This window comes from Delphinus delphis, chromosome 11 (genome assembly GCF_949987515.2).
Source record: "Delphinus delphis chromosome 11, mDelDel1.2, whole genome shotgun sequence".
NCBI lineage: Eukaryota > Metazoa > Chordata > Mammalia > Artiodactyla > Delphinidae > Delphinus > Delphinus delphis.
In genome coordinates, this window is record NC_082693.1 from 26884428 (window position 1) to 26898419 (window position 13992).

General features: G+C 39.8%; 1 protein-coding gene across 13 annotated transcripts in view; it reads left to right on the plus strand.

The window, feature by feature from the left end:
• BICD1 (BICD cargo adaptor 1) overlaps positions 1-13992 on the plus strand; it is a 207959-nt gene that overhangs the window by 128890 nt on the left and 65077 nt on the right. For all 13 annotated transcript variants that reach the window (XM_060026145.1, XM_060026144.1, XM_060026150.1 and 10 more), the window contains exon 3: positions 12246-12398. In XM_060026145.1, coding sequence (XP_059882128.1) covers positions 12246-12398 — 153 coding nt within the window. The remainder of the gene's footprint in view (positions 1-12245; positions 12399-13992) is intronic.

Consider the following 13992-nt stretch of genomic DNA (forward strand, 5'->3'; position numbering starts at 1 on the left):
ACACTGTCCTACAAAAGCTTTTTTTGTTTGTTTTGTTTTTCTTGTTTTGTTTTTGTTTTTTGGCCACACCATGCGGCATGCGGGATCTTAGTCCCCTGCAGTGGAAGCGTGGAGTCTTAACCATTGGACTGTGAGGAAGTCCCACAAAAGCTTTTAACTGACTTTTTAAAAACTACCTCTTAATGAGGATGTAGGATGGCTCATTACAGTTTACAAAGTGCTTTTAGAAATGTTTTCTCATTTATTTATGACGACTCTGGAGTTGAGTAGAAAGCTATATTTCTGTTTTATTTTTAATTTTTATTTATTTATTTATTTTTTGGCCACGCCATGCGGCTTGTGCAATCTTAAGTTCCCTGACCAGAGATTGAACCCGTACCCACTGCAGCAGAGTCCTAACCACTGGACTGCCAGGGAACTCCCTATTTTTCTGTTTTCAGAGGTAAGAAAACTAAAAGTCCTGGAAATTTTTTGCTGTAAGACAGCATTCGAATCCAGGTCCATGTCCAGAACTATTTTTACTCTTCCACCCACCTCTTTGTAAAATAGCTGCTTCTCTGAAGCTGTTATTTTTTATACTATTCCATATATTGAAGACTTAATTTGAGTAACTCTATTCACTAATAGTTTAGGCTTTCTTCTTTATTACCAATGTTTGGGCTAAACTTTGTTTCCTGGATAATAAAGGTGTTTTGTAGAAATAAAAATAGACAACCAAGTCAGACCAGCCAGATATCCTGTAAAAGTTTCAGAAACCATCTGGATGAATAACCAATCAGTCAGCCTCTACTATATGCACATACCTAAGGAATAAACAAAAATAGTGTCTCTAATGACCTTTAGTCCCTTAAGGGGTTAACTTGTATCTTCCAATCAAGTTATAAATTATATCAATTCCCCCACTTTCTGTGCAGCGTTTTTTCCTCATGATACTTATCTCGCATTTTGTCATTTTTAATCCCTTCTCCTTTCTCATCCCTCCAAATTTTTTCTTTATTTCAATGTTCACTTCCATTTTTTAAAAAATCACTTTAAGTACACACCATTACTTCCATTTTTGATCACTTCTTTCTCTTTCATGGTGTTTCTTCTCATTAAACATCTTTATATAGTGTGTTCCCATGGTGATAGGCATTAAAATTAATTATTATAATGAATGATTTTGAGACTATTGATGCTGTTTATCTGTTGGGTTAGATCGTTCTTTACAGCAAGGTCACAATAAAGTCTGTGAAGCTGCAGTGAAAGGATATTTGCTAGAGATCGAACTATTTCTGGAATATTTGTGAACTCAGATGTTTATTGCACAATCTAGATTTCAAATCTGTTTAATGTATTATCTAAATTTCCCTTTTCCATTTAATAAATTATTATAGTAATTGTGTAATCAGGGCAGCATGGATATTCATAATTATAAGGAGATACTATCAGTAAAGAAAAATTGTCCTGCCATCTTTAAATTTAAAAAAGAGAAATTTTAAAAAGAAAAATCAAGCAAGTAAGCAAGGGGTAACTAGACTATTTTGGGAAATGATCATGGTTTCCTGACTTCAAGTTTGATTATGGAAAGAAGAAAAGATTCCAGTATTTTATATCTGCAAAAGCTCATTCCAGAACAAATCAGTATATTCAGGTTACAATACCCAGGTCACAAAGCCACACTTTCACTGATTAAAAAATAACTTCCAGTCCACTGAGTGAACTTTAAACGATCATACTACTTTGTGAAACATAATAACTCAATTACTGGATCTGATATATGCTAGATACTGCCAGCACAATTTGCTTATTATCATGTGAAATACATTCATGCTGCAACAAAACTGTCTATAGACTTTGCAAAACAAAGATATTTTATCAGTAGTAACCAAACTATTAAAAATCTTACACATAGTCTCAAAAGACCACGTACATGATTCCATTTATACGAAATGGACGTGGATTTTTTTTTTTTTCCTGTGTCGAGCAGCTTGTGGGGTCTGAGTTCCCCGACCAGAGATCGAACCTGTGCCCTCGGCAGTGAAAGTGCAGAGTCCTAACCACTGGACCACCAGGGAATTCCCTGTAATTTATTTTTGAGGTGATGAAAATGTTCTAAAATTGATTGTGGTGATGGTCACAACTCTGTGACTATATTAAAAACTATTGAATTGTATGCTCTAAATGAGTGAATTTTAGGTATATGAATTATATCGTAATAAAGTTGATACCAAAAAAATTTTTACACAAAATGTTTTCTGTAAAACACATGTTCCACCCAACTAAGATGCAATGTAAATGTTTATTAAGCTATTTTTTTTACTTAGAATAAATATGTATTATTTTAATGTCCTTTTTATACAAGTAAAAGAAGGAAAAAATGATAAATCAGGGTATAAGAAAATCAGTCATATGTTATTTATTTTGTGCCATTTGTTTCAAATGTTTACAATAAAAGGGCGGATTTTATGTTGCTGTTAAGATTTTGCTTATGAGAAATGTTTGAAATGAGGCATTGAAATGTGAACTGCTTGTGAAATGTCTGGTCCTTGATTTCTAATGGAGGCTGATATCCCATGGGAAAGGTGCTGATATTGCTTCAAATTCAGTCAAGGATAGTTAACCCTTCATGGTGCCGCTTTCTTCAGAACAAGATTTGCAGATACCTTCAAAGTGAGAATTACGAAGTCTTGCTTTCGTTATGGCTTTATTACTCTTGTATAGTCATTGCCAGTCAGGACCTGATAATCTTGTTTCACCCCTTTTTTTTTTTTTTTTTTTTTTTGCGGTACGCGGGCCTCTCACTGTTGTGGCCTCTCCCGTTGCGGAGCACAGGCTCCGGGTGCGCAGGCTCAGCGGCCATGGCTCACGGACCTAGCCGCTCCGCGGCATGTGGAATCTTCCCGGACCGGGGCACGAACCCGTGTCCCCTAGCATCGGCAGGCGGACTCTCAACCACTGCGCCACCAGGGGAGCCCGTTTCACCCATTTTTATATCTATTCACTCCTTTGCTTTTAATTTCATGTCATTATTTAAATCTGATGATCCATTCAGCCCTCAGCAGTTGGAAGGGATCTGGAGTTGTGCTATAAAGAGCTTGGTGGTTTACCCCAGTCAGCTGTACAGATACTATCATTTTCTACTGTCTCAGAGTAACATTTTCCAAGAACATGGTCTGTGGATTGATCAAAATGCTCCTTTTAAAAGACGGAGATCTTGTAGTCAAAAAAATTTAGCAAATGCTGCATACCACGTCTTACTCTTACAAAGTCTCAATACATGCTAGCATGTTAAGGGCTCTGAGAAGTCCAGCAGAAAAAAATACATGTGTAACTTTAACTTATATTTCCTAAACTTATGTTTGAGCAACTCCCAGTAACCCTGCACAGAACTAGCCTAATGAAGAGCTCACTATGGACAATGCTGTCCTGAAGTGGTAATCCTCTCCTCCTTTATTACTCTTTCCCAGCCATGGCAAATCTCTTTTTATCCGTTTTCTCACGGAGCATGTTTGTTTTAAGCCACATTTCAAACTCACCTTGTTTGTTTGTCCTAGCTATTTCCCAGTTATTAAGTCTGGATTGCGCTTGGAGATGCTGCCTGTATGGTGCTCTGGATACCTCCTTTTCTTCATCGATAGCTCTCCTGAAGACTGTGAAACCCACGTGACTGCCTGATAGAGCAATTGGTCTTCCCTTATTGTGATTTCGGAAGAAGATCCCAGTGTCCATCAGCTTATTATTGGCCGATAGCATGGAGACATCACAGTGTTGATGTCCCTCATTAACTGTACCCATTCTTAAGAGAGAGAGTATAACAAGTCGTGTCAGTCCTATAGTATATATCTATGTCTGTAGGAGATGTTTATCGAACCCTCTTCTTGGTACAAATTTCCACAGAGATGGGATAAAGTATAAATATGCATGGAATGTGTGTCACCAAAAGGGTTTTTAAACAGTGGAGAATTTTACCTGGGGCCTGCTTTGCAGGTGTGCTTTTTTTTTTTTCCCCAATCTATGAACAGATACGAAATGTACAAATACACCTGAACTTCTTTGGCTATACTCAGCTAAGCTCATCCTTCAGAGACTTCCCAGCTTTCCTCACATTACCACCAGTCCAACTCAGGCTAGAAGTGATGAGTCTGAGCTGTGGGATACAACTACCATGAGTGACGGGCTCCCCTGGATCTGGGGTACTGTGGGGATGAATTACTGACAACTAGTGAAGGACATCTGTTCCTTCTGACATCTAGTGAAGGAAAAATAGCCAATATCCAGCAAACAAATAAATCAAATAGTGATAAACACTTTTCAGACCATTAAAACAGGGTTATGTGAGTGTGACTGGGCAGCTACTTTAGAATGAGTGGTCAGGGAAGTCTTGTGGAGATGACACTTAAGTTGAGATCCTAATGAAGAGACAGACAATGTGAACAAGGAGAAGGAAATCCAAGCAGAAGAGACAGCTGGTGCAAGAACTCTAAAGCAGGACCCAGCTTGAGATGGTTAAAGAACCAGAAGTTTGGGGATCGGGGGCATGATGTGTCCTTGGGAGAAAGATGCAGGATGAGCACTTTATGTGAGGCAAGAGTCAGGTCCCATAGGGTTCTGTTAGCCCTGGTGGGGATTCGAGAATCATCAGCATATCGGTGGTATATCTAAAGCTAGAGGCCTGGATGAGGTTGCCTTTGGAGAGTAGCCAGAAAAGGGAGGGGCTCAATATAGATTTGGAACACTTGACAGTAGAGGTTGAGCTGAGAAGGAGGGGAGGAAGTCAGAAGGGACTGCAAAGAAGCAGCCAGTGAGGTTAGAGTTTAGATGTCTGGAAAGCCAATAGAAGAAAAAGAGTTTCAAAAAGGAGGGAGTGGTAAACGCTGTTGAAGAAGTGGGGTAAGAGGATGGGACTTCCCTGGTGGTCCAGTGGCTGAGACTGCGAGCTCTCAATGCAGGGGGCCCAGGTTCGATCCCTGGTCAGGGATCCAGATCGCACATGCCTCAACTGAAAGATCCCGCATGCTGCAATGAAGATCCCGCGTGCCGCAACTAAGACCTGGCACAGCCAAATATATAAATTTTTTTTTTTTTAAAAAAAGAAGTGGAGTAAGAGGAAAACGCAGGTATGGGCACCAAATCCAGTGGCAACAACGCAAGTCATTGATGACTTTGACAAGGGCAGGTTCAGTGTTTATTGGAATGGATTGAGAAAGGGCGATCATGACTCTAGAAACAAATATGGATGTAAAGGTCAAGTTTTGTTTTAAGACTGGATTTACTATCTTTAAACTGTATAAAGTATTGATAGATTAAAAGAAAGTAACAGGAATGGGAATAGGAGCCATACCTCCTTCTGCTCCACCCCCACCCCAAGTAAATATGAGGCAAGATTCTCAGGGAGAGAAGAGACTGATTGTATGAAGAGAGAAGTAGGAAACTTACTACACTGTGGATATACGGTATGATCACTAGACAGTGCCAAAGGCCTGTTTGAGATTCAGGACTTCACCACTCATATTAGGCACCATTCTGATCCACATAATACCTGGAGGTTATTCCCCTGACAGGAAAAGAAACAGGCATGGAGAATTAGTAACCTTGGCCAGAGTTACTAAGTGTTGGAGTAGGGGTTTGAATCCAGGGAAGTTTGGTTCCGAGCCTGGACTCTTCACCACTACATTCCACTACCTCTTTGTGAGTTGTAGTTGAAACCATGTGGCATGGATTTGTATTTTCTCCAGTTCTGTTTAGCTTTGGGCATAACAAGGCAGAAAGTTAGGCTCTATAATGTGTTTGCAAGACAGTAAGTATGTGATGATAGTATTGGGTTGGCCAAAATGTTAGTTTGGGTTCTCCATAGGATATTACAGAAAACCTGAGCACGCTTTTTGGTCAACCCAGTAGAATCAAACCTGGGTAAGGAGGGAAGTGAAAACCCAGGGTTGCAGGTAATGAGCAAGCTGGAGATCGAAGGATAGCAAACCTTGATGTGGTGGAAGAATGGCTGGGTTGGGAGAACTGGAGATGATTTGGAAGAATAGGAGGTAAGTTATTGGTAATGTGGGTTAGAGAGTAGATCACCTGAGTTGAGGACGCTGAGGACCTGAGAGGTCAGGCAAGAACTATGGTCCACTCCTCTCACCAGCAAAAGAGGAGTTAATCTTTGGCCAAAAGAAGGAAAGTAAAGATTATGTTCTTAAAGTGCCAGAACTGGCCAGCAGTGGCAACTCTCCAGGAGAGAAGTGAGAAAGTCAGTACTGCATACCCCATCCTTTCCCTTCTCCATCTGTCTTCCTTCACTCCACTCACAGATCCAGAAATTCCTGGTTTGACTATCCAAATTAACACTACCTGTAATTATTAATAAGACATCTTTAACTCTCACATTAACTTTATTGTAAAATTTCTTCCTTTCTTACAACTCCATTTTGATACTTTTATCCTTATTAGGCCATTGTTTTTTGCTCTTCTTCTTTTTATTTTTTTCATTTATTATTACATCAATCAGTGACTAAGTCCTGTTCATCCTGAGATGTCCCTCAAAATTCCTCATCCTTTTCCTCAAGTTAAGGGGCTGCTTAGCTTGTTCTCTGTCCACCCTTCCAACTCTCAGAGTGACTTTTTAAAACATAGGTCTGATTACATGGCTACTTTGTTTAAAAGACTTTGATGGTTCCCAAATTCCTTTTTTAATGTAGAATTTCCTGCAAAATCTATCTCAAGTTCCTTTGCTCCAGCCACACCCAGCTGCACTATTTCCTAAACCACAGCCTGATTAAGAACTTGAAAGCTTCCAAGCACTGTAAATATTTTGGTTCCTCCTACTACCTCATAGGTTAACCATACTAGACTGTAATTTAACATTTTATTTTATGAAATAACACCAAATGTAGACATAAGCTGAAAATAATTGGCTATTTTCTAGATTTTTCTGAATTTCTCTCTTCTCTTTCTCTCTCTCTCAGTGCTCCAGCTTCACTGGTGCCCTAAGGAAATGCTTGGTCTGGCTATTGGCTATTTTAGCATTGCCCTCAAACAAATAGGACTCTCCTTTTGTTCAAAAGTTTACCTCTGGCTGGAAAGTCCATCCACCTCTTTACCCATTTAGTCAACTCTACTTGTCCTTCAAGGTTCTACTCAAATGTTACTTACTTTATAAAGCTTTTCCTGACTCACCCAGGAGTAATTAGCAATAGTAATCATTATTCAGCCTTTAGATGTGAACCTGTCTCTGTAAGAGCATGTGTTCCACTGTGTTAAGGAAATTATCTGTGTGTCTGGCATCTCTGCTCATTTCCTCATGTTATATCATTAAATTCTCACAATTACCATATAATGTTAAGTATTAGGATCCCCATTTTACAGATGAGTAAGCTGTGGGCAGGGACCTGTCACCCAGCTCACACAAGTTATTAGTAAGATCTAATAGGCCAATGAATATAATTAAGTTATAAAAGGCTAAGAGCTGTATAACTGGAAGGCACTATATTACTTTTTATACTTTAGTCTTTGTGTGGTAATAAGTGCTTATATTTTCTTACTTCTGGCCAATAGTAGAGGGAATTTATTATTCCCACATAAAGAAATCCTCTTAATGTTTTTTTTAGTTTTTTGGGGTTTTTTTGCACTATGCGGGCCTCTCACTGTTGTGGCCTCTCCCGTTGCGGAGCACAGGCTCCGGACGCGCAGGCCCAGCGGCCATGGCTCACGGGCCCAGCTGCTCCGCGCCATGTGGGATCTTCCCGGACCGGGGCTCGAACCCGTATCCCCTGCATCGGCAGGCGGACTCTCAACCACTGCGCCACCAGGGAAGCCCTCCTCTTAATGTTTCTTAAAGTTATTTATTTATTTATTTGGCTGTGCCGGGTCTTAGTTGCAGCATGTGGGATCTTCGTTGCTGCATGCGGGATCTATTTCCCTGGTCAAGGGGTCGAACCTGGGACCCCTGAATTGGGAGTGTGGAGTCTTAACCACTGGACCACCAGGGAAGTCGCCTCTCAATGTTAATTAAAATAAAACTCTCAGAATGCTGCTATACTCAAGTGCAATGCAAACTGTGAGGATAGTCTACCCCAAACATTTCAGGGAATCCTCTGTCCTCTGAAGAGAAGCTGGGGCTCAGGTCTCTGGAGGCGAAAGGCTAGAGTATCTCCTGGTTGCGCCATTTTCTCCCCTTTCTCTCATGGTTTATTTTTCTCACTTTCATTATTCTTGATGGGGGTTTTTAATAGAGCTCAGCGCCATCTTATCCCAGAAAGAAAAAAGTTGTCAGAGATAAATGTATGATGAGTATGCAAAAAACAAAAATAGAAATTTAAAAAATTTATTATGGAAGCAAAGGACACTGCCCATAAAATTTAATCTTTGGCAGTTCAAAAAAAACCATGGGTTTCAGACTTCCTTGGTGGTGCAGTGGTTAAGAATCCGCCTGCCGATGCAGGGGACACGGGTTTGAGTCCTGGTCTGGGAAGATCCCACATGCTGCGGAGCAGCTAAGCCCGTACGCCACAACTACTGAGCCTGAGCTCTAGAGCCCGCGAGCCACAACTACTGAGCCCACGTGCCACAGCTACTGAAGCCCACACGCCTAGAGCCCGTGCTCCGCAACAAGAGAAGCCACTGCAGTGAGAAGCCTGTGCACTGCCAGGAAGAGTAGGCCCCACTCGCTGCAACTAGAGAAAGCTGGCGTGCAGCAACGAAGACCCAACACAGCCAAAAATAAAAATAAATAAATAAATAAATTTTTAAAAAATGCTTTAAAAAAAGGGGGGTTTCTAACAAAATAAATGAGACCAGTTTTCTTCCCCTGGGTCTTATGTCTGTTTTATTGCTAGAGAGCCTTTCAACTTAACCTGTCTCCACACCAAGCTCTTCCTTTTCCTTAATTAACATCAACAGTTTTCATTAGCTATTTTATGATTTATCTGTTGGTGATCCTCATTAGCTTTGCCATGGTCTTAAATTTGTCCTGACATTTACTATCTTACTATATAAGGTTTTATGACTAATTCTGAGTGTATACGAGCTAGGTTTCTAGTCATTAACATTTTTTACGTTGTATATATTCACATTTTACAGAACCTCTTATATCTTAACGTTTTTGTTTATAATTTTATATAAATGACTGGCATCCAATTTATTAGCTTCCTCATATGTTCATGCATATAAACAAGGAAAACTAAATAACTATACATCACCCATTCAGTTAATGGTAGACCTTTAAGAAACAGAAAAATATATTAAGATTTCCTGTATCTGCAAAATAAAATTTAATGAAATATTGTAATTTGGCTTTGTAACCAGACTCTATTTTTCATTGTACACTTATTGAACACATATGCAAAATATTGTCCAAGGAGCAGGGAATAAAGTAGTGTTTCTGCCTCTAAGTAGCTTGACAGTATATTGAAAAACTGTAATAAGTCCAGTCATTTCACAGATTTAGGTATGTTTATTTCAAAATGTGTTGGTCTCCCTTTGTTCCACACTCTAACAACACAGACAAAAAGCCATAATTCCTACAATAAATTTTTACAATGATTTTTTTTAGATTTTGTGTTTAGCCATTTGTATAACTGTTTTGTTATTCATTCCATGGTTATAAGGGCCTAAAATATGGCAGGTATTAGGGACCCATAGGCAAACACTAAAGGTTCATTATATTCAGATGGAAAAGGAAATTTAATACACGTAAAAAGTGTAAAAGATAAATAAATTACTAATTTCAAGTAATGTTTAGTGCTGTTCTTTCAACAGTTGTTTTCTGAGTATCTACTCTATGCTAAAATTCTGATCTATGAAGGAAATCGTATAGGATGATGTGAGACTGAAGGGCAGGGGTTGGGGAGTTGTCTTATATTTGCTGTTCAGAGAAGGCCTCTCTGAGGAGACGACATTTGAACTGAGACCTAAATGACAAATAGAAGCAGAAGAGTTTCCTAACTTGGGTCCTGGGAGTCTGTGGATAGAATTCAGGAGGCCTGTAACCTTGGAGGGAAAAATAATTACATCTTCATTTTCTCTAAACTCAGACAAAAAATTTAGCATTTTCTTCCATTTGAATGTAGGCCACAAACTTCAGTAGCATTAGCAGCACCTGTTACTTTGTGATCAGTATTTTAATATCACATCGAAGTTCTTGCAGGATCTTGAAATATCATCATTTCTTTGAAATTATGGTATTTCTTAGATCTGCCACTAGATCTGAGTATACATTCTGCTAATAAAGAAGCACATGTATTACTGTATTAGTTACATGTTACTGTGTAGCAAATCACCCCAAATTTAAGGGCTTAAAATAATACCCCATGATTCTATGGGTCAGCTATTTGAGCTCTACTCAGCTGGGCAGTTCTTACAAACTAACATGGGGTCACTCATGTGGCAGCCATCATCTGGCAGCTCAACTGAGCCAAAGAGTTCAAGATGTTTCACTCCCCTGCCTGGCAGCTGGTGCTGATTATGGGCTGGGCCATGTGCTCCAGCAGGCTAGCCTGGGCTTCTTCACATGGTGGCAGTGTTCCAAGAGAGAAAGAACAAGAGCTACAATGCCTCTTATTTACTTATTTATTTGGCTGTGCCATATCTTAATTGTGGCACGTGGGATCTTTTAGTTGCGGCATGTGGGATCTAGTTCCCTGACCAGGGATCAAACCCAGGACCCCTGCATTGGGAATGCGGTGTCTTAACCACTGGACAACCAGGGAAGTCCCTACAAAGCCTTCCTAAAGATAGACCTTTAGCCTTCCAAGCTAAAGCTTCCACTGCATTTTGTGGGTCAAAGCAAGTCAATGAAGCCAGTTCAGGGTTGACTTCAGACTCCACTGCGTGTGGCCATAGGGAAATGTGATTAATTGGGGGCCACTACCATAATCTACCTGATTACCATATCATAATTTTGTAAAATATTATATTAACTTAATTTGAGCATAATCAGTGTCCTTTGTAATCTTGTCTTTTACACTGTAAGGGAGGAAAATTTCCTTCTACCCTCTTGGGTTCTGTGACTGGGATAAAGAATTAAACTGACATAAAACAGATTAATAAGAAAAAAGCATACAAATTTAATTTTTTTACAAGTACATGGGAGTGTTCAAAAGGAAAATGAAGACCAGAAGTCATTAGGCCCAAAAGCTTGTATACCTTTTTACACAAAGAAGGGTAAATTGTGGGGATGTGACAAGACAAAGGAGCTTGGGCTAGGGGCAGTATATCGTGGAACAGTGACTAGGAACTAAATGGGGAAAACTAATGGAAGATCATTTTAGTAGATGTGTTTGTACGGGTCCATTTCAGCATCGATTCCCAGTCTCTTGTGATAAGAACGTTCTCTTCCTGGTACAGGAAGGGCATTTTTCTCAGGGGAAATTTCATGTCCTGCTTTTAGGTAGAAAGGGGGAGGGCAGAGAGCCCTTCCTGCATCTGCTGTTTCTCAGGTGCCTTCAGCTCAAAATAATCAATATACCAAAGTGGCATATGTTGGCATGGGAAGTTCTGAACTCTTTCAGTGCCCTTTAAAATATCATTCTGAGAAGAGCTCCATCGGCTTCACCACGTTGTCAAAGAGGGTCATGGCGCAGATGAGGCTAAGAACCCTTGATCTGGAGACAGGGAGTCGGGGAGGGGGAGTGAAAAAGCCTGAAGGCGGGAATGAGCGGCCAAGTCCAACATGGTAGGGGGCAGAAGGAAGCTTCTGTGGCTGAAGCCAGGTGACTGAGGCCAGAGTGTCTGGACCAAGCCAGGATTAGACCACGTGGCTTAGTTGGAAGATTGTGAAACTTGCAGAGGGACCCCCCCCGGAGTTTGGAAAGTTGGTACTGTATGCATACTAATCTATAACTTTCTTTTATATTTCATAATGTATTGTGGCTCTCTTTGCATTTTAGTGCATAAAGCTCCTCACTCCTTTCTTCTCATTCTTTTAAATAATTTTATAATGCTTCACTAAAGGATGCATAATAATTTATTTCATTGTTCCCCCATTAGCAAACATTTAGACTGTTTCCAATTCTTTGTGTAAATATACATGAATTTATTTTTATTTACCTCTAAGAAAATATGCTTAAGAATGATTTTTAGTTGTAGAATTGCTGGGTCATGTGTATGTGCTTTTAAAGTTTGACAGATATCATTAAATTCTTATTCAAAAAAAGGTGGTACCAATTTACACTCCATGAGATGTTTTTATTATTATTTTTAACTACCAAGACTTTATCTACACTTCATAAAATCTAGAAGTTTTGTATTTACTGTTTATTCTCTTGTTTCAGAACAATGAGATGGTGGAGCTACAAAGAATACGGATGAAGGATGAAATCCGAGAATATAAATTCCGTGAGGCCCGCCTCCTTCAGGACTATACTGAACTAGAAGAGGAAAACATAACGCTGCAGAAACTGGTGTCCACATTAAAGCAGAACCAGGTGAGGTTTAAGAAGATTTTTGGTTACACTCCAGATGGATCTATACCTTCTGACCATTAAGGTTAAATCTTCTATTTATCAGAAAAGAAACTGTCAAAATTTGCCTCAATCTCCCAACATTAATTATGTGCTGAAATTTCCCAACCCTCCTATTTCAGCTAAATTTAAAAGGCAAACCTAGAAGTAGTATAATTACCAAAAAGCTTTATTGGATAAGAAAAATCTTACTTTATACTTTAGCTCTATGTTAATTTATTTCTGGAGTAAGTTAAATGTATGGTAATCAGTTTAACTGCTGACCTCTCATTAAAGCCTGGGTTTGTGAGCCTGTTTTGTAATACAAGCTTAAGGTTTCCCTGCAATCTCTATCAATCTCTCTCTCTGTAAACTGCTTTCAAATCATACGAGGATTATGAAATATAAATCAGTACGAACAACATTATAAGAAAAAAAAGGCCTGATTTCTTTATTCTGCTGTAAGCTGACTAAAAAGATTGCATGTGTACATTTAAATACTTTTGTGGGTAATGAGACTTAGATTGCTTAATTGCTGAATTTTCCTGATCAGTTTGCATTGTGGTTTGTTATAGTTATTAGTAATAGCATTCTTGAATCTGTACTTTTGGTAGAATTTATTTATGAATAAAATTCATAGGTAGTTAAGCAAAGGTGGACTGGATTTCAAGGTCTTTTCAAAGGTGGTTCCTCAACCACAACCCTATTCTTGTCTCAACACTGTTATAACCTCTCAGATCAGGTCATCAAACTGTGCCAGGCACTGTGCTAGGCTACAGAGGTACCAGAATCCAGAGGGTACGATTCTTACCCTCCGTCAACTTAGAGGGCAGCCCAGTTGTATGCTTCCACCTCTCTCCCTTCTCAAGTTGGTATCTCCTTCCAGAACTGTTTCAGTCAGCCCTTCATATCTATGGGTTCTGTGTTTGTAGTTTCAACCAACCACAGACTGAAAATATTCTAAGAAAAGAAATTCCAGAAAATTTCAAAAAACAAAACTTGAATTTGCCGCACACTGGCAGGTACATAGCATTTACATTGTATTAGATATTATAAGTAATCTAGAGGTGATTTAAAGATGAGCCAATGTGCGTGGTTATATGCAAATGCTACAACCACTTTATCTAAGGTTTTTTTTTTTTTTGCGGTACGCGGGCCTCTCATTCTTGCGGCCTCTCCCGCTGCGGAGCACAGGCTCCGGACGCGCAGGCTCAGCGGCCATGGCTCACGGGCCCAGCCGCTCCGCGGCATGTGGGATCTTCCCGGACCGGGGCACGAACCCGTGTCTCCTGCAGCGGCAGGCGGACTCGCAACCACTGTGCCACCAGGGAAGCCCTATCTAAGGGTTTTGAGCACCCAGATTTTGGGGTCTGCCGGGGGCTCCTGGAACCAATACCCCACAGAAACTGAGGGATGACTGTGTGGTTTTGATAGATATAAAGATGAAAAGTGGAAAGGAAAAATCCAGAAGAAAATTGACACAATTGAAATTTTATTATTGATCATTGCCACTTCTCCCCAGCTTTGGAGTGCTGGGGATCAAAATGTGTACTAAGGAGTGCAGGGGGTGGTTCCAGAC